Below are 22,891 nucleotides of genomic sequence, written 5' to 3' on the forward strand. Positions count from 1 at the left end.
TGATGCTGCTTGGCCTGCTGTGTTCATCCAGCTCTACACCGTGTTATTCCAACCATTTCGTTTGTCTCTAGCACCATCTTATGTTTGATTTTTATTTTTGTAATTATCTCTTTGCCTTAATTAATCCGATCGTAGGCTCCTTCACTTGCTATTCAGCTATTGACACTTTGCTCACACCGTTTGACACTATTGATCACCTGCAAAGACTTGTTATTCAGCCTATCAACACATCACTCACACCATTTGTACTATCTTGTGACATTCTTAGTTACCTAGAATTAACTTGTGCCTGTGTCCTTCCCTCAATATCACCTGACGAAGGAGCAGCACTCCAAAAGCTTGCGGTTTCAGATAAACCTGTTGGACAGTTTGCTATCCATGGAATCATATCTAGCAGTGGTGTCATGTGACTTATGACTTTTTCCAAAACATTTCAACATTGGCACCTCCACATCATTGTATTTAAGCAGGAAACTTTAATCTAAATAGTTGGGGGCAAGGGATTAATTGAGGGGAAGATGTTATGGATTAAAGGGAAAGGACTAAGCAAGAGAACAAAATAACAAAAAAAAATTGTTAATCTGAGTAGCAGGAAAGGGACAGAGCATCCAGTCTTAAGAGTGTATAAGCAGATAAGGCTTGCTGTTACAAACATAATGAAAAGACAGAATTAAAGGCACTCTATGTTTGAATACACAGTATCCACAACGAGGTTAATGAATTGATGATGCAACTGTAAGTAAATAGGTGTGATCCAATTGCCGTTATGGAGATCAGGCTGCACAGTAATCATGGCTAGGAACTGAAGGTTTGAAGATACTTGACGTTTAGTGAGGTTAGACCAAAGGGAAAAGTAAATGAGCTAGTGCTGTCAATATTTGATGTGATCAGTACATTTAGTGAGAGAGGATTTCACAGCAGAGACAATTTGGATAGAGTTAAGAAACAGCATGGGGCAGTAAACATTGGGTGAAGTTGTTTGTAGGTCACTAAATGATAGTGATAAGAAAAGACAACGTATAAATCAGGAGATTAAAGGTGCATATAATGAGTGTATTATCACTGTCATGGGGATTTTTGTCTGTATGCAGACTGAATGAGCCTAATTAGCACAAATACTATTAAGGAATGACACCTGGAATATATACAAAATGAGAGTCTGACCAAAGAATGGATTATTTTAGATATAATGTAATGTGATGAGAGGTCCAATTAATAATTTTGCAGTAAAAGTGCCCCTAGGGAAGAGTGAGCATAATGAAGAACTTTGTTAAGTTTGGAGGTGATGTAGTTAATCTGAAACTACAGGCTGTTTGGCAGATAGTGTAATCTGTTCCCTTGACATGTTCAATGCTTCCTCCAGGAAGCTCTGAAGAGTTATCTCGACTCAAAACATTAGCTTGCTCTCTCTCCACGGATGCTGCTTGACCCGCTGTGATTTCCAGCGTTTATTTTCATACAAATTCCAGCATCTGCAGTCATTTGCTCCTACATTATGCCAAACCTTTGGGTATGCCCTGCCTATGGCGCTGGTGGTATCTGGTTTTTGTCTGTTAGGTGTGATTCTATGGATAACAAACTGTCAGGCTGTTTCTTGACCCCTCTACAGGAAACTCTTTCAATTTTTGCAGAAGCCCGGATGTTGATGGGGAGGTCTTTGCAGGGTTGACGTTTGCTATCGTGTTTTCAGTATCTTAAGTCAATGCCAGATATTTGTCCTCCTTAATTCCTTTTTGACTATTCTGTGGTGATTTGCTGCAACTAAATGGCTTGTGAGATAACTTCAGAGGTCATTTAACAATCAATTGCATCACTGTACATCTGGAGTCACATGTAGATGAGCAGGTAAAGACCGTGGATTTCCTTCTGGAAAGCCCATGGTAAACCTGATAGGTTTTTACTGCAACATATTATGCTTTCACGCCACTATTACTGAGAATATTTTTCAGTTCCAGATTTTTAATAATGAATTGAATTTAAATTTCATCCGCTATCATAGTTGGACTTGAACCTGTAATTGGTGATGCCTCACTAATTCTTGCTGATTAGTCATGTGTTTAATTATTATTTCCAAGTAAGAACCTAATCCAGTAATGCCATCTCTACTGCATAAACCAAGAGCCAGTTCTTGGGGTTTTTTTTTTCAAAACACGAACCAGTACAGTTGGGTTATAAACCTCCTTAAAGGCTGATACAATTTCTTAACAACTTAGGTTCTTTTACAAGATTTGTATTAATGCAGCTGCATATCTTTGTTAAAATTATATATTTTAAAATCCCATATTATCCCCCACATTAAAGAACAATCTGCCCTTCCACAACAGTTGAATGATGTTGCATACATAGAGGCCAGTCTAAATGTTACCACTTTAGTACAGATATTTTATTAGTCACACTTGCCTTTTTTTGCATTAGCCTTGTGATTTTTTTCCCTTCATTTTTGAAGGTTATTGAATCTGCATTCATTATCCTTTCAGGAAATTAGATCATTAGACCATAAGACATAGGAGCAGAAATTAGGCCATTCGGCCCATCGAGTCTGCTCTGCCATTCAATCATGGCTGATAAGTTCCTCAACTTCATTCTCCCCGTAACCCTTGATCCCCTTGGTAATCAAGAACCTATCTATCTCAGTCTTAAATGTACTCAATGACCTGGCCTCCACAGCCTTCTGTGGCAGTGAATTCCATAGATTCACCACTCTCTGGCTGAAGAGGTTTCTCCTTATCTCTGTTCTAAAACGTCTTCCCTTTACTCTAAAGCTGTGCCCTTGGGTCCTATTCTCTCCTACCAATGGAAACACCTTCCCAACATCCACTCTGTCCAGGCCATTCGGTATTCTGTAAGTTTGAATTAGATCCCCCCTCATCCTTTTAAACTCCAATGAGTATAATCCCAGAGTCCTCAAACGTTCCTCATATGTTAAGCTTCTCATTTCTGAGACCATTCTCGTGAACCTTCTCTGAACCCGGTCCAGGGCCAGTACATCCTTCCTTAGATAGGGGGCCCAAAACTGCACACAATACTCCAAATGTGGCCTGACCATAGCCTTATAAAGCCTCAGTAGTACATCCCTGCTTTTATATTCAAGTCCTCTCAAAATAAATGTCAGCATTGCATTTGCCTTCCTGACTACTGACTCAACCTGCAAGTTTACTTTGAGAGAATCCTGGCCAAGAACTCTCAAGTCTCTTTGCACTTCAGACTTCTGAATTTTCTCCCCATTCAGAAGTAGACCATGCTTTTATTCTTCTTACCAAAGTGCATAACCTCACACTTCTTTGCCCACGCTCCTAACCTGTCCAAATCCTTCTGCAGAATTAATAGAAGTTAATGCTAGTAGGGTTAGATGGAAAAAGATTGAAGCAGTCTTTTATGTTGGATGTTAACACTGACATAAAGCAGTTGGGCTAAATTAACTTGTTTCTTTGCTATAAATTCAATTTGACACCTCTAAAACATATGTTTACTTCCCACATGTGTGACGTGCTAACTGAATGTCATCAATTTGCATAGACGTTCCAAACAGTTGTGAAAATCCAAGTTTCTAAGTGGATCTGAGTCATCACAAATCACTCCTCCAATATATCCTGGGACCAGGTACTCTGGTTTTAGTTTACTTGGTGGATTGAAATTTCAGAGGATCTGTTGTCTCCTGCTTTTGCTGCTGCAATCCAGGAATTGAGGATGCTGTACCAATTTAATACTATTTGGTCTAATTTTGTGGACCAATGTCCTATATCCCAAGAACACATGAAGATTTTTGGCTTTTTTTGTTTAGATATTCAGAGCTGCTGCCTGAGAGGACGTTTAAAAGGCATCTGGATGGGTATATGAATAGGAAGGTTATAGAGGGAAATGGGCCAAATGCTGGCAAATGGGACTAGATTAATGTAGAATATCTGGTCAGCATGGCCAGGTTGAATCAAAGGGTCTGTTTCCATGCTGTACAACTTTATAACTTTGACATGTTTCATTCTGGTATAGTCCTATGAGTTGCATTGCCTCTAATTTTCTTTCCAATTGCACGGACCTCAAAGGTCCATGTGCGGCAGTGACCTCTGAAAATGGAATTGATTAGTGTATAGGAGCAAATTACTGCAGATGCTGGAATCTGTACTGAAAACAAAAAATTCTGGAGATCACAGCGGGTTGGGCAACATCCATGGAGACAAAGCAAGCTAACATTTTGAGTCTAGGTGACTTCATCAGAGCTGAAGTGAAGTTGGGAGGGAGCAGCATTTATGCAATAGTGGAGGGGTGGTTTGGAGTGCTGGGGGAGAAAGGACATTGATAGTACAGATTAAATGATTGGAATGTGAGAATGTCAGAACAATGGTGTGTCTAACTGCCCGACTGGAAAGAACAGACAATCCTGCTGGAGTGGGGGGTGGTGAGGGGAGAGAGGACATGGTGACAGAGAATGTAACAAGCAAAGCTAAAAGAAGGGGAAGGAATAGGTTTACAACATGAAGGTGTTGAACTCTATATTGAGCCCAGAAGGTTGTAAAGTGCCTGGTTTGATGAAGAGTCATCTACATAGAATGTTATCTTGCTTTTTTTCCATGGATGCTGCCTGACTTGCTGTGATCTCCAGCATTTTTAGTTTTCACTTTAGAGGGAATGTTGGTAATGAGGGGTCCGAAAGGCTGATAAAGGACCATTTGGGGAGCCATTGTGGTCAAGTTGTCATGATTGCTCCCACTAATGAGGGGCTTTTCCAGGTATGCTCAGTCTCTCCTCTTTCTGAAATCTTTTTCTCCCACATACATCAAGTAGATGTCTATGGAAGATCCCGCTTGGATTGCTCATAAGCCAACCTTGGCTTAGTGGCAGGAAGCAGGGGGTGATGGTTGAATGTTGCTTTGTGACTGTACGCCTGTGTGCAGTGGCTTACTGCAGGATTTGGTACTGGTTTTGGTCCCTTACTGTTTGTAGTGTACATTAATGATCTGCACACAAATGTGGGTGTTTTGATCAGTAAGTTTGTAGATGACAGAAAAATTGGTGGTGTAAGTAGCGAGGAGGAAAGTCTTAGATTACAGGATGGTATAGACAGACTGGCATATGGGCAAACAAAAGCAAATGGAATTTAAGCCTGAAATATATAGGATGATGCAGTTAGGGAGGACTGAAAAAGCGAGGGATTACAGGATAAATGGTAGGACCCGAGGATGTACAGAAGATCAGAGGGACCTTTAATGTGCATGTCCACAGATCCTTGAAAGCACCAGGACAAGTGAGTAAGGTGGTTAAGATGGCGTATTGGATACTTGCCTTTATTAGCAGAGGCATAGAATATGGGAGCAAGGACTTCATGATGGAGGTGCCAAGGATGTTAGTTAAACCACATCTGTGATTCTGTTTGTTGTTCTTGTCAGTACTCTACAGGGAGGATAATAACTGCATTAGAGAGGATGCAGAAGATGACCAAAACGATGTTACCTGGGCTGGAGCATTTCAGCTATGGAGAGAGACTAGACAATCTGGGATTATTTTCCTTGGAGCAGAGAAGGCTGTCGGGGGACTTGATTGAGATGCATAAAATTTATGAGGGACATAGGTAGGGTAGATAGGAAGAAACTTATACCATTAGTAGAAGGATCAGTAACCAGAAGGCATATATTTAAAGGGCTGGAAGTTTAGAGGCAATTTAAGAATTTTTTTTGTCTAGGTGGTGGTGGACATTTGAACTCACTGCTTGACGGGGTGGTAAAAACTATCATCACAATATTTAAAAAGTAATTAGATGAGCGCTTGTAAAGCCATAATATACAAGGGAATGTGCCAAGTGCTAAAAAATGGATCCAGAGTGTGTAGGTGCTTGCATGGACATGTGGGTCAAAGGGCCTCTTTTCATGTTGTAATAATCTGAGTCCTCTCCTAAATAGGATCCTTTTAAGTGTTGAGTTGCCCTTGACAGATGGAATGTTTAGCAGTTGCTTCCTCTGCCATCTGTTCATTAAGGGTCTATGCCAGGGGTGTCCCCCTCTTTTCGAATCCTCTGTCTAGGGAGTGTCATTTAACAACTGGCTCTTTATGTTTTTGAGTATGTCCTTGGAGTTTTAAACATGTTCCCTGCAGCTAGGTTGAGTTCCCTGAATCTGTAATAGACCTTTACTCTATGACTGAAATGCAACTTTGGAATTGCATGGTACATCATGTCATAACTTATGATTATGCATGATTGTTTTGTCAGGCATGGAGTCAGAGGCAATGCGCTTTGTTAGGCTTCACTTCTACTGGTTTCTTCTCTAGTCAGTCCTCCAGAGTCTTTTTGCAGGTGGAGGTGTGACAGGTTGGATGTCTGCACATAGTCCAAAACTGGGCGAGCATGTGTAAAAGGACTCTTAAAAATCTTGAGTTTTGAGTGCCCTCTGGTGAAATTGCATGAGAAGCTGAATTTGACTGGGTAACTGCATCTCTTGTGAACATGTCATGACAGTTGGCTTGGAAAGCTCATTTTCCTCAGCAAAGCTACATCTTTATTTCTGCCAACTCTCCACCCTTAAAAGTGTTAAAAATCCACCATATAAATGAGAGCTTAGAGTCGTATAGGACAGACAAGCTAAGGATGGCTAGTTTTTTTTTGACAAATAGCTTCTCTGTTTTTTTATCTGGTGAGAAATCAGAATCTATCATTGTCAAAGAAAATTCAAGGACTAGTTCAAAGGCTCAATATTTTCACATAACAGTTTTCCATCCCTCAATGGTTATTTAACAGATTCTCAGTTTTTGTGTTGTACAGTAAACAAGCAAATTAAAGACCTCAAAGTTTCTTAGTATAAATTAAGTTTTGCAATGTTTATTATTGTCATTTTGGACAGCCTTATAAACGGTCATTTTTTAAAAATTTCTGGGTTAGTATGCAGAGAAATCCCAAATGAACATTTTAGTGGCATAATTTAGACATTAATGATCCAATAATTCCTTCAAAGTTGAGGGTGATGGAAATATCTTGGATGGATTCAGTAATGATAGGTAAACTTGATTCACAAATTAAGATGTTGTACGTTAAACTTAATTTAATTTTTCTGTTTTTTTTAAGAACTGTAATTTTTTTGGGTTTTACTCCAAACGACAAATAATAATGCCTCTGCAGAGTTCTGCCCTTTCAGAGGGTAAAATGCCTTAAGTGTTGCCATTAACGTAATAACAGTAAATTGCATGCTGGAACTTAGTCCAGATTTCCATAATGACTTTACAGTTCAGTAATTGAAAATATTACATTGAGGAACTGAGACTTGTGTAGACTGGATACCTAATTATTTGAGCATTGTTAACAAAAGAAGATACTGTCATAGCTTTTTATTTTGCACTCATCAGAACAGAATTGCAAGAATACCAAATCTCAAAGGGAAGAACAACTTGTACTGCTTGAGATGAGGGTGCTGATTGGTTGGAACTGGACTCTGATTGGTAGAGGTATTGCCATGGCGAATGAACCAAGGAACAGTTAACTGACAAGATTTTCTTTAAATTCGAACCAGGCAAGTTTACTCGTTCAGTCAAGGCACTGCAATGGAAATGCACTAGGGAATGGCTGTGCCCTGCACGTGAATATATATTGCTCTGGCACATATAACTGAGTTGTGCTGTGAGCTCGACTAATCTTTAAATTTGTGGTTAATTTAATTCTTAACACAATTGGAATTGTTAAGCAAATATTGTTCAAATTGTGAATCACATCAATACTTGACATTGCTTAATGAATTTTGCAAGCATGGGATTTTTGGATAAAGTTAGTACTCTGCCTATTGCGAACATCTGAAGATTTGATACTTTGTAATGACTGGTGAATCATATAATTTGTGCACCTGGCATATAACTGGCACAGCAGTTATGTACACATTACTGATTCATATTGTAGGGAGAGAATATCTTTGGCTTAACAATTGCATTCTATTAGTGAATAATACTGCTCACATTGTTACTGCATAGCAGCAGCATGAAACAGCTAGCTTCATCTGCATTTCAAATTGTTTTGAGGTTCCTTACTCTTTAAAGGATAATCTGAAGTAGACAGAAATTTCAAGATCAAAACAGGCGGACTTGGGCCCTTTCCTGAGTTTGTGTGACATTATGTAAAGTAATGACCTGAATGGGGTGGCCATTATCCCATAGGATAGCTTTGATGTGCCCTATTCTGGCATCAAATTTGCACTGTTAGCAGGTGACACGGATTCTATTTACAAGGTTGCTGATAAGGCCAATCTTGAATCGTGTGGAATTGTCATAATCCTTTCATTTATATTTTGATCAATGAAGATGCACCTATGAAACATGTCCATGCATTGTGCTTTTTCTCAACCAGACTAAAGCTTGGGGTACAGCCATTTGGTACATGTTCCCCGTGGCAATGCATTGATCAAAAGCAATCAATTTGTCAACCAATCGGCAAATGCGTTCTTCACATGCATTATTAATTTTTGTTCCTTTCGAGATTTGATACTCTTGTGATGCTGTCCTGATGAGTGCAAGATTAAACCTTTTGACAGCTTGTTTCTTCTGGAATTCTGAATTATTTAGGAATAGATGGCATAATGAAGTTTAGAAAATGGACATGTACTATAGTTCAAGCACCATTCTCAAAGACTTTGCAAACAGTCCAGAGTGTTAATTCACTTTCTTCTTGTTTATATTGACAGAACTTTGGAAAAATTGTTTGATATAAAATTAACATTTGAAGGAAGGATTCAGGATTGTTGCAGACTAGTCTCCTCCCTTACCTCATTGCTTCCACCATCCTTCATTGCTACTTTGGTAGAAACCTCTTTCCTCTTATAGATTTATAAACTGAATACCTCTTTTGAACTTAACATAGCAGACTAAAGGCTCAAGACTATTTTGACATCTTTAGAAGATTATTTTACTATTAAATTCGATGTGGGCATTTAAATGGTCATTGGATAAACATATGGATGATAATGGAATAGTGTAGGTTAGATGGGCTTCAGACTGGTTTCACAGGTTGGCGCAACGTCGAGGGCCGAAGGGCCTGTAGTGTGCTGTAGTGTTCTATGTTCTATGTCACAACCACTTGACAAAATATGACCCCTCTCTTTAAAATAGGTTAACTAAGTAAGTATTATTAATATGGATCATGGCCAGCTGAAAATGCCCAGAATCACATTTACTTAACCATTGACTTGATTGCTATGCATAAATGTATACTCCACAGCAAAGTTGACATTAAATAGCAATTCACAGAATGAGCTAATTGCCTCAGCAGACAGACTAACTCTAATTTGCCAAACCAATCTTGGAAAAAGAGCAGAATTTGTTGTGTTTTAAATACACACAACTATGATTTGGAGAAATTTCATTTTTTATTACATCAGATGTTCACATTCACATGTGGTAACTTCAGATATCCAAGATGTTTTATTGAACGTTGCAAAACAATTTTCTGCCACTTGATGTCACCAGTATAATTTGTGAATGCAAGCAATTTTAATGATTCAACTACATAGCAGAGAAGCTGAAGTATAATTTGTTACATGAAAAGTTACTTTCGCCCAAAATATTTTCATTATAAACAGATTTAAGTGTTTGCATAGACCTAAATTAGTGTCAAAAAAGTGTTGATACAAATAATAGCTCCTGGTGTCTTTTTCTATGATAGAAAGGGGATTTACGTCTCTCGAAGATTTGAAAATCGGGAATAACCTTTAAACAATGCTTTTCTCTAACATTTAGGTATTGTCTCTGTCTTAATGTTAGTGCAACAGATATATAAAATGATTGTTTCTAAAAATTTGCTTTTAAGCTTTTATTGAAATATTTTTCCAGGTCTTGCACAACAGCTTTGATGACATTGTTCCAAGAGTGTTGAAAAAACACAAAAAGGAGAAAAGAGACGAAGAAGTGAAAAAATCTTATTCCAAAGGGACAAAGTAATTACAAGATGTCATGTTGTTGTCCTTTATTAATTTTTTAAGGCATTTATTTTAATATTGAAATTCTGTAAATCATTCCATTGGCATGCATATTGTGTATGATTTACTTATATCCTTGAGTTATAAGTCTTAAATGAAAGTCTTGCCCTTAAATGGGACTACTCCCTGTTTCCTTTTTTATTTTATTAATTGATAAAGTGGTATATGCTGTGGACAGTTCAAGATGAAAATATAGCGTCGTCTTATTGAGGGGATTGCTTATAATCTTGGACCAGTTGTAAAGCAATTTAGAAAAAGATTGCTTTTTATTTGCATACAGGAAAAAAAATAGTTTGGGGCTTTATTAGTCAATTTTTAACATGTTCCTTCACTGTATTTTCTTCTTCTAGTGGGCAGTCTGTGATTATGATGTAAGGTTTAATATTATAGGCTGGATTTTGAGGAACCCATCACCAAAATATTTGAGAATTTGAATACCTACCCTGAACTCTTTCCTCTACTGAGGTTAGCCTCTTGTGGAACTATCTGATAATTATTTACATCATTTTTCTTGGTCAATGAGATCATTATCAAACAATGCTGTGATCAATACCCAGACTACTGGTCAACATTAGATCACTGCATGCAAAATAAATTCATGCTAATATGGAAAATCCAATACATTAACCACTCTAGTCAACATTAACAGTTTTATTAGTTAAATATTCTGTATGAATTTTGAAGAAGTTTGTTGTTGGCTAACCTGAAAGTTGTAAGCCATAGAGATATATTGGGAGAGAATAGAAGGATACGGATTGAAAAATGGCAGGTTTTTAGATTAATTAGGGCATGATGGTTGGCACAGGTTTGGAGGGCCGAAGGGCCTGTTCCTGTGCTATACTTTTTCATTTGTTCATTTATTCAAACTGAGTCAGAGTCATTCTGAATATATAAATGCTAACTTGTGCTGTAGGAACTCAAACCACTAGATTTTGTGCCTGGCAGTGCAGTTTTCACCATATCAGGTCCTGTTCCAGTACCAAATGCCCCTGATACTTAGAAACTCGAACTGCTCATAATGCTGTAATCCATCCTGAGGGAAGATGTGCTCATTCATGAGCAGTAAATTGAGTCGTCGACCAAGGGTGTTGGTTCCCAAAAGAATTGGTAGCAAAACAATTAGACTTGAGAACTCTAAATGGTCAGCCCCTCGCAGCCGTGAGGTTAAATGTTGGTCATGAATCGTTTCCAGGTCTGTGAGTGTGTCTGTTGGGCAAGGAAAGACAGTAGCCTAATGGTGGTATTATTAGTCAGTTTGGAAACTTGGGTAATATTCTGTGTACCTGGGTTCAAATTCTGCCATGGCAGACAGCGGATTTGAATTCAATGAAGTTCTGCAATTAAGGGTCTAATGTTGACCATGAAACAGTAGTTGATAGTCAAGAAAATATTGTGTTCACTAATCTCCTTCAGGGAAGGCTGTCCTTAACTGGTGAACATGTGACTCCAGATCCAAAGCAATGTATTTTGTTGTTAACTGCCCCCTGGACAATTAGGGATGGGCAATAAAGGCTTCCAGTGAAACCCAGTATTCAACAAATGAAGAAAACAAGCAGCATCATAATTATTGGCATAGAGTCACATAGGACGGAAACAGACCCTTGGGTCCAACTAGTCTGTACCAAACGTAATCCCAAACTAAACCAATCCTGAGTGTTGCTGGGAAGGCCAGCATTTGATGTACTTCCCTGAGTGACTTGCTGGTCTATTTCAGAGGGCACATAAGTCACTCACAATTCTGTGGTCCTGGAATAACCTGTAGATCAGACCAGTTAAGAGTTACAGATATTTTCCCTAAAGAACCTGTGTGAACCAGATTAGATTTTACAATGATAGCTTCATGGCATTTTTACTGAGATGAGCTTTCCATTCCAGATTTTTACTTGCTTTTAATTCCACCAGCTGAAATTTAAACTCGTGTCCCTGAGGCATTATCCTAGACCTCTTAATTAAGCTGCTATTTTCCCATCGGTAACTTGTGTATGGAGGATCTCAATATTTGTATGGACTATCAAACTAGGTAGTGATGTCTAGAATTACCATTGGGAGTATTATAGTCTATCTGTCACCTCATTGAAATGAAGGATCATTTCACTAATACAAGTAAGAGTAAATCATCGCCAGAAAAAAGGCCAGTAACTATTTCAGCTTGTGAATATTTTTCAAGCAGAAGTCAATAGATTATTGACTAACGTGGGAGTCGACAGTTATCTGAGATAGGCAAGGATATGGAGTTGAGGCCACTACCAGATCTGCTGTGGTGGAACAGGCTAGATGTCCAAATGGCCTTCTCTGGCTCCTAATTTGTGTGTCTGTAAAACTTCTAAAAACAACAGATGAATTGAGAACTATTGTTTAGATACATAAATCTTTACAAGGTTAGGAACAAGGTAATCACTTTTTCAAAATGGGGTCCAGTGTTTAAAACTGAGGAAAGAATTGATGCTAAACTAGTATGAATCATTGAGTAGACTGCAGATAGAATATTGTGTGTCGGCTCATTCTTTTCTCTAAATGATGTAGGTAAACAATTATCAGTGAAATTTATATTATCTCGTGGGAGCTGGTCATGTTTAAAACAGTGGATACTATATTAAAGAAATGCTTTTAGTTACCTATTCTTTGTTTCAGAAATTTCAGTTTGCTTTCCTTTGGAGAAGAAGCAGAGGAGGAAGAGGAGGAAGTAAACAGAGTTAGCCAGGTGATAATCTGATTTTATAAATTTAATTGTTAAAAGCTGTTAAATAGATTTCATTTTTGTTGCTCACGTAAACCATGTAGAATGAAAGTGAGGTTGCTGTGTTTCAGACAAAATGCTGGCGTAGCTTCTTGGAGGTTTGTATCGTCAATCTTGCTATTTGAAAATTAACTTTAGCAAATTGATTTAAGAGGGTGTAGTGCCTTCTTGTTTGTGTCTAAGTGGTCAGTCACTTATTGATAGCCACGGAAAGGATGTTTACTCTTGTGAGGGAGTCCAGAAGTAGGGAATATTGTTTTAAAATTAATCGTTCTTTTAGAAGAGATGTGAGAAAAAGTTTACATTCATAAGGCTGAGAGACTTAGGAGCTTTCTATCCCAGAAGGCCGTGGAGCTGGGGCCATTGAATAATTTTGAGGTGAAGGTAGATTCTTGTTAGACAAGGGAATTGAAGGGGTAGGTGAAAATGTGGAATTTGAAACACAAACAAGTCAGGTATGATCTTATTGAATGGTGTAGCACACATGAAGGGCCAAATAGTCTGCTTTTGTTCCTGATTCAATTTATTGTATGTTTGTTGAACAACATATTATGACTACAAGAACGGGTCAAAGGCCAGCAATTGTGCAGGATTTAAATCTGCTCTTGTTTCCCCAGTATTTGTCCATCATCTCTGAGGCACAAGCCAGGAACATACTGGCTATTCTGCTCTTCCTTGGATAAGTGCAACTCCAACTTAACTGACACCATCCAGGACAAAAACTTGCTTCATTTGGACCCCCCACATGCACTCCCTTCGCCACTAACAGAAGTGACAGCAGTTTGTACCAACACAAAATGCACTGAAGTAACTCACCAAGGCTTCTCTGACAGCATCTTCCAAGTCTGTGACCTCTACCAACAAGAAGTTCAAATGCAGCAGACGCATGAGAACATCACCATCTGAAAATTTTCTTCCAAGCCACACACCTTGGTGTTTGTTTTAAAACAGTATTGAACCCTTCTGTGTTTTCATTAGAAATCTATAAAATTTCTGTTCTCTGTTTCAGAGCATGAAAGGAAAAAGCAAAAGTAGTCATGATTTGTTAAAGGATGACCCCCGGCTGAGCTCTGTTCCAGTTGTTGAAAGGTGAGCCCTGAAATCGAGCAATTCTTAGCTTCTCTGAAGGTTTGGTTGGTGAATACAGTAGTCAGGGTAGACATTGAGGTTTTTGGACCAGAGGTTTTTGGTCTTGGATGCTCTGAATTGCTTGAACACTTGCTCTGTTATTTAGCTTATTTCAGTCAAATGGCAAATTGGAGGTACAGTACTCATCACTAGATAGAGAAATTGTACAGAAAAGGGTGTGATTTCACTAGCCTTTGATGGACTTTCTTGAATAATCTGACAATACTGTTGTCTAAATTTCTATGTAAATAAAGGTTATTTGATGTACCAGTGGATGAACTAGATTCTAAGTTGTTGACTTCATTGGACTTTTGAAAATGACTATTACTGCAGTTATCATGTATATAATTATTTGGTAAAAATTGCTTCTCAGTGTGCAAATTGAAATCATAAATAGATCATAGGCCCTTTGGCTCATCAAGTCCACGCCGACCCTCCGTGCATCTCACCCAGACCCATCCCCCGATAATCCACCTAATCTACACATCCCTGAACGCTATGGACAATTTAGCATGGCCAATCCACCTAGAGTCTGCACATCTTTGGACTGTGGGAGGAAACCGGAGCACCCGGAGAAAACCCATGCAGATACGGGGAGAATGTACAAACTCCACACAGTCAGTCGTCCAAGGGTGGGATCAAACCAGGGTCCTTGGTGCTGTGAGGCAGCAGTGCTAACCACTGAGTTGCTGTGCCGCCCTAAATGATAAACAATTATAAACCTAAATGATGAGCAGGCTTAGGCAATTCAGCTCTCTAGCCCGCTTCACTATTGAACAAGATCATGGCTGATGTGACTACAGCCTCAACTCCATATTCCTGCCGCTCCCAATAACAGTTGATGCCCTTGCTTGTCAGGGATCTACCTCTGCCTCAAAAATGCATTTAGTTATTCTTCATTCACTGTTCTACTTTCAAAGATTCATGACCCACAGAGAGAAAAAAAAAGTCTTCTCATCTCGGTCTTTAATGAATGACCCCTAAGTTTGAAACTGTGTGCCCCTAGTTCTAGTCTGTCCGACAAGGGCAAGCACCCACCTTCTCAAGTTCCTTCAGTATCTTGTACGTCTCAAAAAGATCACTTCTCATTTTTTCTAAACTCCAATGGAAAGAGACCCAACGTGTCCAATCTTCCTCATAAACCCCCATCTCAGATATCAGTTGAGTGAATCTTCTCTGAGCTGTCTCTAATGTATTTACATATTTGTTCAGTAGGAGACCAAATCTGTACACGGTACTCTAGATGGGCCTCAGCAGTGCTCTGTACAACTGCAGCACAATTTATCTACTTTTGTATTCGATTCCCTTTGTAATAAATGAAAACATTCCACTTGTCTTCCTAAACACCTATAGTATCTGGACTTTAAGCTTTTGTGATTCATGTATCAGGATATCCAAATCCCCTTTTACCTCTGAGTTCTGCAATCTCTTATCATTTTAAATAGAAGCGTAGAACCCCTACAGTGTGGAAACAAGCTCTTCGGCCTGACAAGTCCACACAGAACCGCGCAGCATCCCCCTGTAACCCACCTAAGCTACACATCCCTGAACACTATGGGCAATTTAGCATGGCCAATCCACCTAGCCTGCACATCTTTGGACTGTGGGAGGAAACCGAAGCACCCAGAGGAAACCCATGCAAACACGGGCAGAATGTGCAAACTCCACACAGACAGTCACCCGAGGGTGGAATCGAACCCAGATCCTTGGTGCTGTGAGGCAACAGTGCTAACCACTGAGCCACCGTGCCGCCATTTTATTTTTAAAAAGATGATTTTTTTCCACAAAGTGACAGATTGTTAATGTAGTCTCCACTTTAAAAACAACAGATAGGGAGGTTTTAACACAGTAAAAACCACCTTTGAAACTACAGAATCCTTAGTCTCTAAGGAAAGAGAATAAACTTTATACAGTGTCATGATCATTACACAATCGAAAAGAACAGAGAAATTTCCAAACAGAACCATGAAGTTCTCAAAATGTAAAAAGGTCAAAGAAAAGGAATCAAAAAGCAAAACCTTTGACATCCGACGATCTGTCAGTTCAAATACAGCATATATCATTTCCCAAAAAGCCCTCTTTCTGTTTTGCTAGATTCTCAATTCAAGTCCTGATTCTATCAAAAAAACTAGCATCTCTCAATTGCTAATCATTCAATTCGCCATTAGCTTGTGCCATGTAAGCATCAAGCTCAGCACCAAGGTGACACTTCGTCTTCGACATGTAAGCATCCAGTTGATTGTCTAGCTGCTCATGGGTAAGTGGGGGATGAATTGCTCCTCTTCCTCAACCCCAACCCCTCCCTCGACCGGGAAGCCATCTTAACCACGGCCCACTATTCCTCTACAACCTCTGTCACTGACACCTCCTCGGCCTCTTATTCCACCACATTTCAATCCTAATCGTGGAACTCCACCACATCCTCGGTTTGGACCCTGACCTCGAAGAGGAAGCCCTCCTCTCGCACCTCCTTGTCCACCAAGGCCAAGGCGTACACCTCCTCTTGGCGATCCCCAACCAACAATTGGTCCTCACGCCAAAGCTCCCGCTGGTCACCGCAATCGTGCTTGGATGTTGCTGAAATAGTTTGCTGCTTTTTGATTCCTTCTGCCAAAGTGGAGAAGTTCCCGTTTTCTCACATTGTACTCCATCTGCCAATTTTTCCACCATTTACTGAACCTACTTACACTTCCCAACAGCAAATTTGGCAGCCAAAGAATTGATCCTTTAACTAACCCATTAATATAAATTGTGAATCATTGAGGCTCCACCATTGATCCTCATGCCACACCACTCATATCCAGCCAACGTTAGAACTATCTATTTATGCCCACTTTCTGTTTCCTGTTAGCTAACCAATTCTTTGTTCGTGTTAATATGTTACTCCCTACACCATGAGTTCTTATTGTATATTGTAATCTTTGTGGCACCTTGGCAAATCTGGAAATCTAAGTGCAATACATCCATTGGTTCCCCTTTATCTATCTTGCTTGTTACTTCCTCAAAAATAAATCTAAATTAGTCAAACATGATTTCCCTTGCACAAAACCATGTTGACTCTGCCTGATTGCATTGATATTTTCTGAGGGCCCTGGTATAGCCACCTCAACAATGGATTCCAACATTTACTCTTTTACTGATGTTGGGTTAATTGCCTAACCTTTTATTTCCTGCTTTGTCTGCCTTTGTTCTTGAATGCAAGAGTCAAATTTGCTATTTTCCAATCGAATGGAATCTATCCAGAATCAAGGGAATTTTGGGAAATTAAAATTAGTGCATCTACTATCTCAACTGCCACTTCTTTTAACACCCCTGAAGAAGTCCATCATGGCCAGGGAACTTCGATTTTAGTTTCATCAATTTTCTCTGTATCCTTTCCCTGGAGATTGTGATTACTTTAATTTTGTTGCTCCCTTCCATCTTCTGATTCACAATTATATCTGGGATGTTATTCGTACCCTCTACAAGACAGTCACAAAGTATCTATTCAGATCCTCTGCCATATACCTATTTTCCATTATTAATTTCCCAGACTGTCTGAAATGGACCAACATTTTACCTTTCCTTCTTTGTAAATACCTGTAGAAATTCTACTTGCCTAGCTTTCTCTTATATTCTAATGTCCATTTCTTTATTAATATTTTGGCTATTCTTTGCCGTTCTTTATATTAAGGGGAGGCGACAGTCTAGTCCTATTAGACTTCCTTTAGTGAGCAAGAAAGACTCTAGAATGTCTTTTTACCTCAATTCTGAAATAACTGCATAAACTGCCACTGTATCTTAGCTGACCTATCTCTGCCAACTTGTCCCTTAACCTATTTTCCCAGTTCACTTAAATTGACTTTAATCATAATTGGACATATTTAGTTTGAATCACTCTTTTCTCTCATACCGAATGCAAAATTTGATCATATTATGATCACTGCTACTAAGGGTGGTTTTACTATGAAGTTACTGATTAATCCTGCCTCTCCGCATATTACTAGATTTAGAATAGCCTACTTTTTGGTTGGATCAAAAGCATAGTGTTTGAAGAAACTTTCCTAAAAACACTTTTTGAACTCCTCATCAAGGCTACTTTTGTCTGATTCAACTAATCTTTATGTAGATTAAGATCACCCATGATCATATTATCTTCCCTTCAAGATCCAGTTGTTCCTTTCTGTAAATCCCATTCAACATTGTGGTTGCTGTTAGGGAGCCTATAAACCACTCCCATAAATTACTACTTAACTTTACTACTTCTCATTTCTGCCCAAACTGATTTTACATCCTGATCTTCAGAATTAAGGTTGTTTCTCTTTTGAACTGAAGCATTCACAATAGACCTACCCCTGTACCTCTTCCTACCTACCTGATCCTCCTAAATGTCATGTATCCTTGAGTATTCGTGTCCTCATCAAAGGTATAGTGCTGGTGGAGTGCACTGGACCGTCGCTCCAGCAACTCAACAGCTCGGGTTTGAATTGAGAAATCCAGATTTCACTGTATTGTGTACATTGCTGCAGGAATAATTCGATTAAACTTCTCAGCAGATTATGTGAGATCATAAACCAGACTTCCAATCGTGCAAACTCCCAACTATTTCTTGAACAGTGAAAATATCTCTGGCCACAGTAAACAATTGGCCCAGAGAATAAATTTTTAATATAGTTCTCAAATTGGCAAAAATGGAACTTCCTGAGAATTCAATCTCCACTTAACATGTTCCTTCCTTGCATTATCAGTTTCTAGTGGGCAGCCTGTGATTATGATGTAAGGTTTAATATTGTAGGTTGGATTTTGGAAAGAATCAGCATAATTTTGTTTTAAATTTTAATTATTTTAAAGGTTATTTCATTTATGAATATAGGAATTTAGCAATGTAAAATATTTAAACTTGCAGGTTATATATTGTTTTAATGTTGATTTATAGCATGATTAGCAATAAATAAAAGCAAATAAAGCAACGCTTATTCAAAAAGTGCAATGGGATAACAGTTAGTAGTAGGCATGAAAATTAATTGCAATGTGTATTTCTACATCACTGGCTATATGACGTTTGCCTACATTATTCAATGGACTAAGTTTAGATGTAGAACCATAGAAAAACTACAGCACAGAATGAGGTTATTCAACACATTATGTCTGCACCGTCAGTTCTATTTTTAGTGGTATACATTTTTTAACCTCTGCTTCCATTAGCTTTCAGAGTCACTTGTTCCCTTTCTGCCTTCTGTTCCCTGCTCTGAGTTTGCCTTCTGGTTCCCATTCCCCTGCCATTCTAAACCTTTCCAATAGCACGAGAAAATCTCTATGCAGGATCTTTTCCTGATCCTGTTCAAGTGTTGGTTGTTGGCTTGTACAGGTCCCACCTTCCTCAGAATTCTAATGCCCATCCTTCTACATCAGCTTTCTAGTTACGTGTTCAAACACTCAGTTCTCCTTTCCTGTGCCCACGAGCATGTGCGTCTGTGAGTAATCCTGAGACTATAGGTTTTGCAGTACTGATTTTTCAATCTCCTACCTGGCTTCCTGAAATCTGCTTTCAGGACCTCGTCCCTATTCCTGCCTAGGTCACTTGTACCAATGTGGACCGCGCTGTCTGGCTGATCACTCTTCCCCAGATGAAGGTCTAGCAGCTGCTCAGTAACATCCTTTACACTAGCACCAGGGACACAACATTCTGCTGGTATGTTTGGCCAAAGAACTACCTGTCGGATCCCCTCTGTCATTATTGCTCTTCCATTCTTCCCCTTCAGCAATGTCCCTACCTTAGTCCTGTGCAGGCAGAGCCACCAATCTTGCAACCAGTTTGGCTCTGGCTGTTCTCTGCTCAGGGACAATAGTTCTAACATGATGTAAGTGAGCGGGTAAGTGGAGCTGAGTCTACAACAAGATTAGTCATGCCCTCATTTAATGGTGGAGCAGGCTCAACGGACCAGATGGCCTGCTCCTGCCTCTTTTTCATATGTCTTCTTTGGCAATCCCTCAGGCTTGAGCATAACTTGCTTCCATTCCTAGGGTGCGTAGATTGGCCTGGAAGAGGATACTCATGTTGGTACACCTGTCTTGCCAGTGATGTTACAGGATTTTGTGATGACAGCACCAGATTTAACTATCCAGCAATTTGAGGTATCTACTGTATGTGGCTCATGTTTCCAATGCTTGTAGGGGGATGGGGACCACAGCTGTTATGCAGAACATGAACTTAATATTGGTGTTGGTTTCTCAAATTTCAAAATACTCTGTTCGTCAGGCATCCGAAGGCAGCACTGGCGCATTGAAGTTGATGTTGGATTTCATTGTTAATGTCTGCTTGCAATGGGAAATGATCCACATTGTCCAGAGGCTTGCCATGGATTTTGGTCAGGAGCAGACTGGTAGCGAATCTTTGTTTGCCAGATGTTTTGTCTGAGGCATCAACTGTGTACTGTAACTTGATGACAGAAGTTGGGGTGGTCTTGGTTTTGGCCTAAAATATTGAAGGTTGCAGTTGCCAACTCATCCTGTAGGTTAACTCCACTCTGGTAGGAAGCTTCATGAGGTGGAATGGAATGTTGCCGTGAAGAAGATGGTGAAAAGCGTTCCATCATTCTGATCTGTTTACATAACAGAATACCGGTTAATAGGCATAATAGACTTGGGGGGGTTCCTGCACTACTTGCCTCATTCTCTTCGCCTGCCTGGTGTTCACCCATTCCCTTGCTGCCTGTATACTTTTAACCTGAAGTGTGACCACATCTCTAAATGTGCTATCCATGTTTTGCCTAATGGAAGCACAAAAATGACTTGGGCCACTGCTCAAGTTCTGAGCATGGTGGCTCAGTGGTTAGCACTGCTGCTTCACGGCGCCACGAACCTGGGTTTGATTCCACCCTCGGGCGACTGTCTGTGTGGAGTTTGCACATTCTTCCCGTATCTGTGTGGGTTTCCTCTGGGTGCTCCGGTTTCCTCCCACAGTCCAAAGATGTCCAGGCTAGGTGGATTGGCCATGCTAAATTGCCCATAGTGTTCAGGGATATGTAGGTGAGGTGGGTTATCGAGGGATGGGTCTGGGTGAGTTGCTGTGTCTGTGTGTTGGTGTGGACTTGTTGGGCCGAAGGGCTTGTTTCCACACTGTAGGGATTCTACGATCTTTGATCTATGGTCATTGTATGAACTCAAGCTTTGCAGCCAGTGGTACTTCCTGCAGATGTGTTCATCTGGGGCACATAGTGTAGACTTCTCTCAAACAGCAGAACGTCCATTACACTTTACCAAGCTGAATTTCTATTCCTTGACATCAAAAATGATTTATTGCAGTTAGCATTGAAGAACTACTAGTACTCGCTGAATAGCTTATTCTCCATACCAAAGTAAGAGCCACCTACAGGAAATAACTCTGAATGCATCCTTTTCTGTCTCGTTATTTTCAAGCTTTCAGAACCATTTCCTTCCCTGAAGGAAACTTTGATTTCTTTCAATGAAGCTGGGTCATTGAATTAGTTGAAGGCAGAGTTAACTTTTTGACAGACCACAAAGTGAAGGGTTATAGGGAGCAGAGGAAAAGATGGAGTTAATACCACAGATCAGCCAATATGTTACTGAATTTTGGAGCATGCTTGAAGGGCTGAATGGCCTACTCCTCTCCAAAAGTTTTCCGGTTTGGCAAGCTAAGCAGATTATGTTTTACTTACCAGAAGTTCACAAAATTTATGCAGTTTTTAGTAAATTAAATTTTAGTTTAATGCCGTAACATTCCAAGAACCATGTTGGTAAGGACTGCTTGAAATATTATGTTCATTAGAATGTTATGTTTACATTCAGTTACAAATTTAAACAGTAAAGCTCTTAATATTTTCCTAAATATAATCAGACGTAATAATAGATATTTTAGGGTTGTATTTGTTGTGGTATTTGTCTACTGAGTGAGCTCAGTTTATTAATGGTGGATTTGACCCAGTGACACAAACATGTCAGACAAAGCATTCGGGATCATTGCTAGAGGGAATGAACTGAAAATCAATCAAGTTATGGTAAACCTATATAGAATCTTGGTTAGATCACACTTCGAGTGAATGATCAGTTTTGCTTTATATATTATAAAATGAATGTAGAGGTACTTGAAACTTGCAGAAAACATTTATGAGGACGATACCAGACCAAGGAGTTTTGTCTGTCAGAAGAGATTGAATATCTTTCTCTGACCTTCCATTTCACCATTTTGCGACCACCCCTTTGCATACCAGATCCACCCTTTTGTTGCATTGCTTCTTTACTATCCAAGGTGTCAAACATGCCATTTTTAAATGACCCAGCCACTTATTCGTCCATCTTTCAACTAAGCATTTGCTTAGTTGCACGTTATTCGCTTCTTGCACACTGGGGAGATCAAATGTTGATTGAGTTTTTGCTTTATGCACCGGGTCTGTTCAGTCTGCAACCATTTTTAAACTTTTATTCATTCATGAGATGTGGGCCAGTATTTATTATACATCCTAGTTGCCCTAGAGAAGGGTAAGTTGCTTTCTTGAATTGTTGCAGTCCATGTGCTGTAAATGAACTCTCAATACCATTACAGAGGCAGTTCCAGGATTTTGTCCTGGAAGCACTAAAGAAAAGATGACAAATATCCAGTCAGGATGGTGAGTGGCTTTGAGGAGGACCTGTAGGTGTGGTATTTTCATGTATCTGCTGCCCTTGTCCTTGACAATTGAAGTGGTTGTTGATTTGGAAGGTACAAACAAGCCTAGGTAAATTTCTTCAATCCGTCTTGTAGGTGGTACACGCTGCAGTTGATGGCAGTGGGAATAGCTCTTTGTGGATGTGGTGCTATCAAGCAGGCTGTTTTGTCCTGAATGGTGTCAAGCTTCTTTAAGTGTTATTAGAGCTGTACTTCACCAAGCAATTGGGGAGTATTCCATCACATTTCTGACTTATCATAGAAACAGATAATTGGAGCAGGTGTGGCAGATCATCCAACTCAGTTCCTTGTTCCCAATTTCTCCCTATACCCTTTAGCAATAAGAACTATATCTAATTCTTTTTTGAAAACATTCAAAGTTTTGGCCTCAACTGTTTGTGTGGCAGAGAATTTCACAGGTTCAAAACTCTAGGTAAAGAAATT

General features: G+C 39.4%; 1 protein-coding gene across 2 annotated transcripts in view; it reads left to right on the forward strand.

Annotated features, from left to right (window-relative positions):
* The window catches only part of cwc27 (CWC27 spliceosome associated cyclophilin), a 233,026-nt gene that overhangs the window by 32,841 nt on the left and 177,294 nt on the right, over positions 1–22,891 (forward strand). For both annotated transcript variants that reach the window (XM_048597217.1, XM_048597212.1), the window contains exons 6-8: positions 9,793–9,896; positions 12,570–12,639; positions 13,685–13,764. In XM_048597217.1, the coding sequence (XP_048453174.1) occupies positions 9,793–9,896; positions 12,570–12,639; positions 13,685–13,764 (254 nt within the window). The remainder of the gene's footprint in view (positions 1–9,792; positions 9,897–12,569; positions 12,640–13,684; positions 13,765–22,891) is intronic.

This window comes from Rhincodon typus, chromosome 1 (genome assembly GCF_021869965.1).
Source record: "Rhincodon typus isolate 14 chromosome 1, sRhiTyp1.1, whole genome shotgun sequence".
Taxonomy (NCBI): domain Eukaryota; kingdom Metazoa; phylum Chordata; class Chondrichthyes; order Orectolobiformes; family Rhincodontidae; genus Rhincodon; species Rhincodon typus.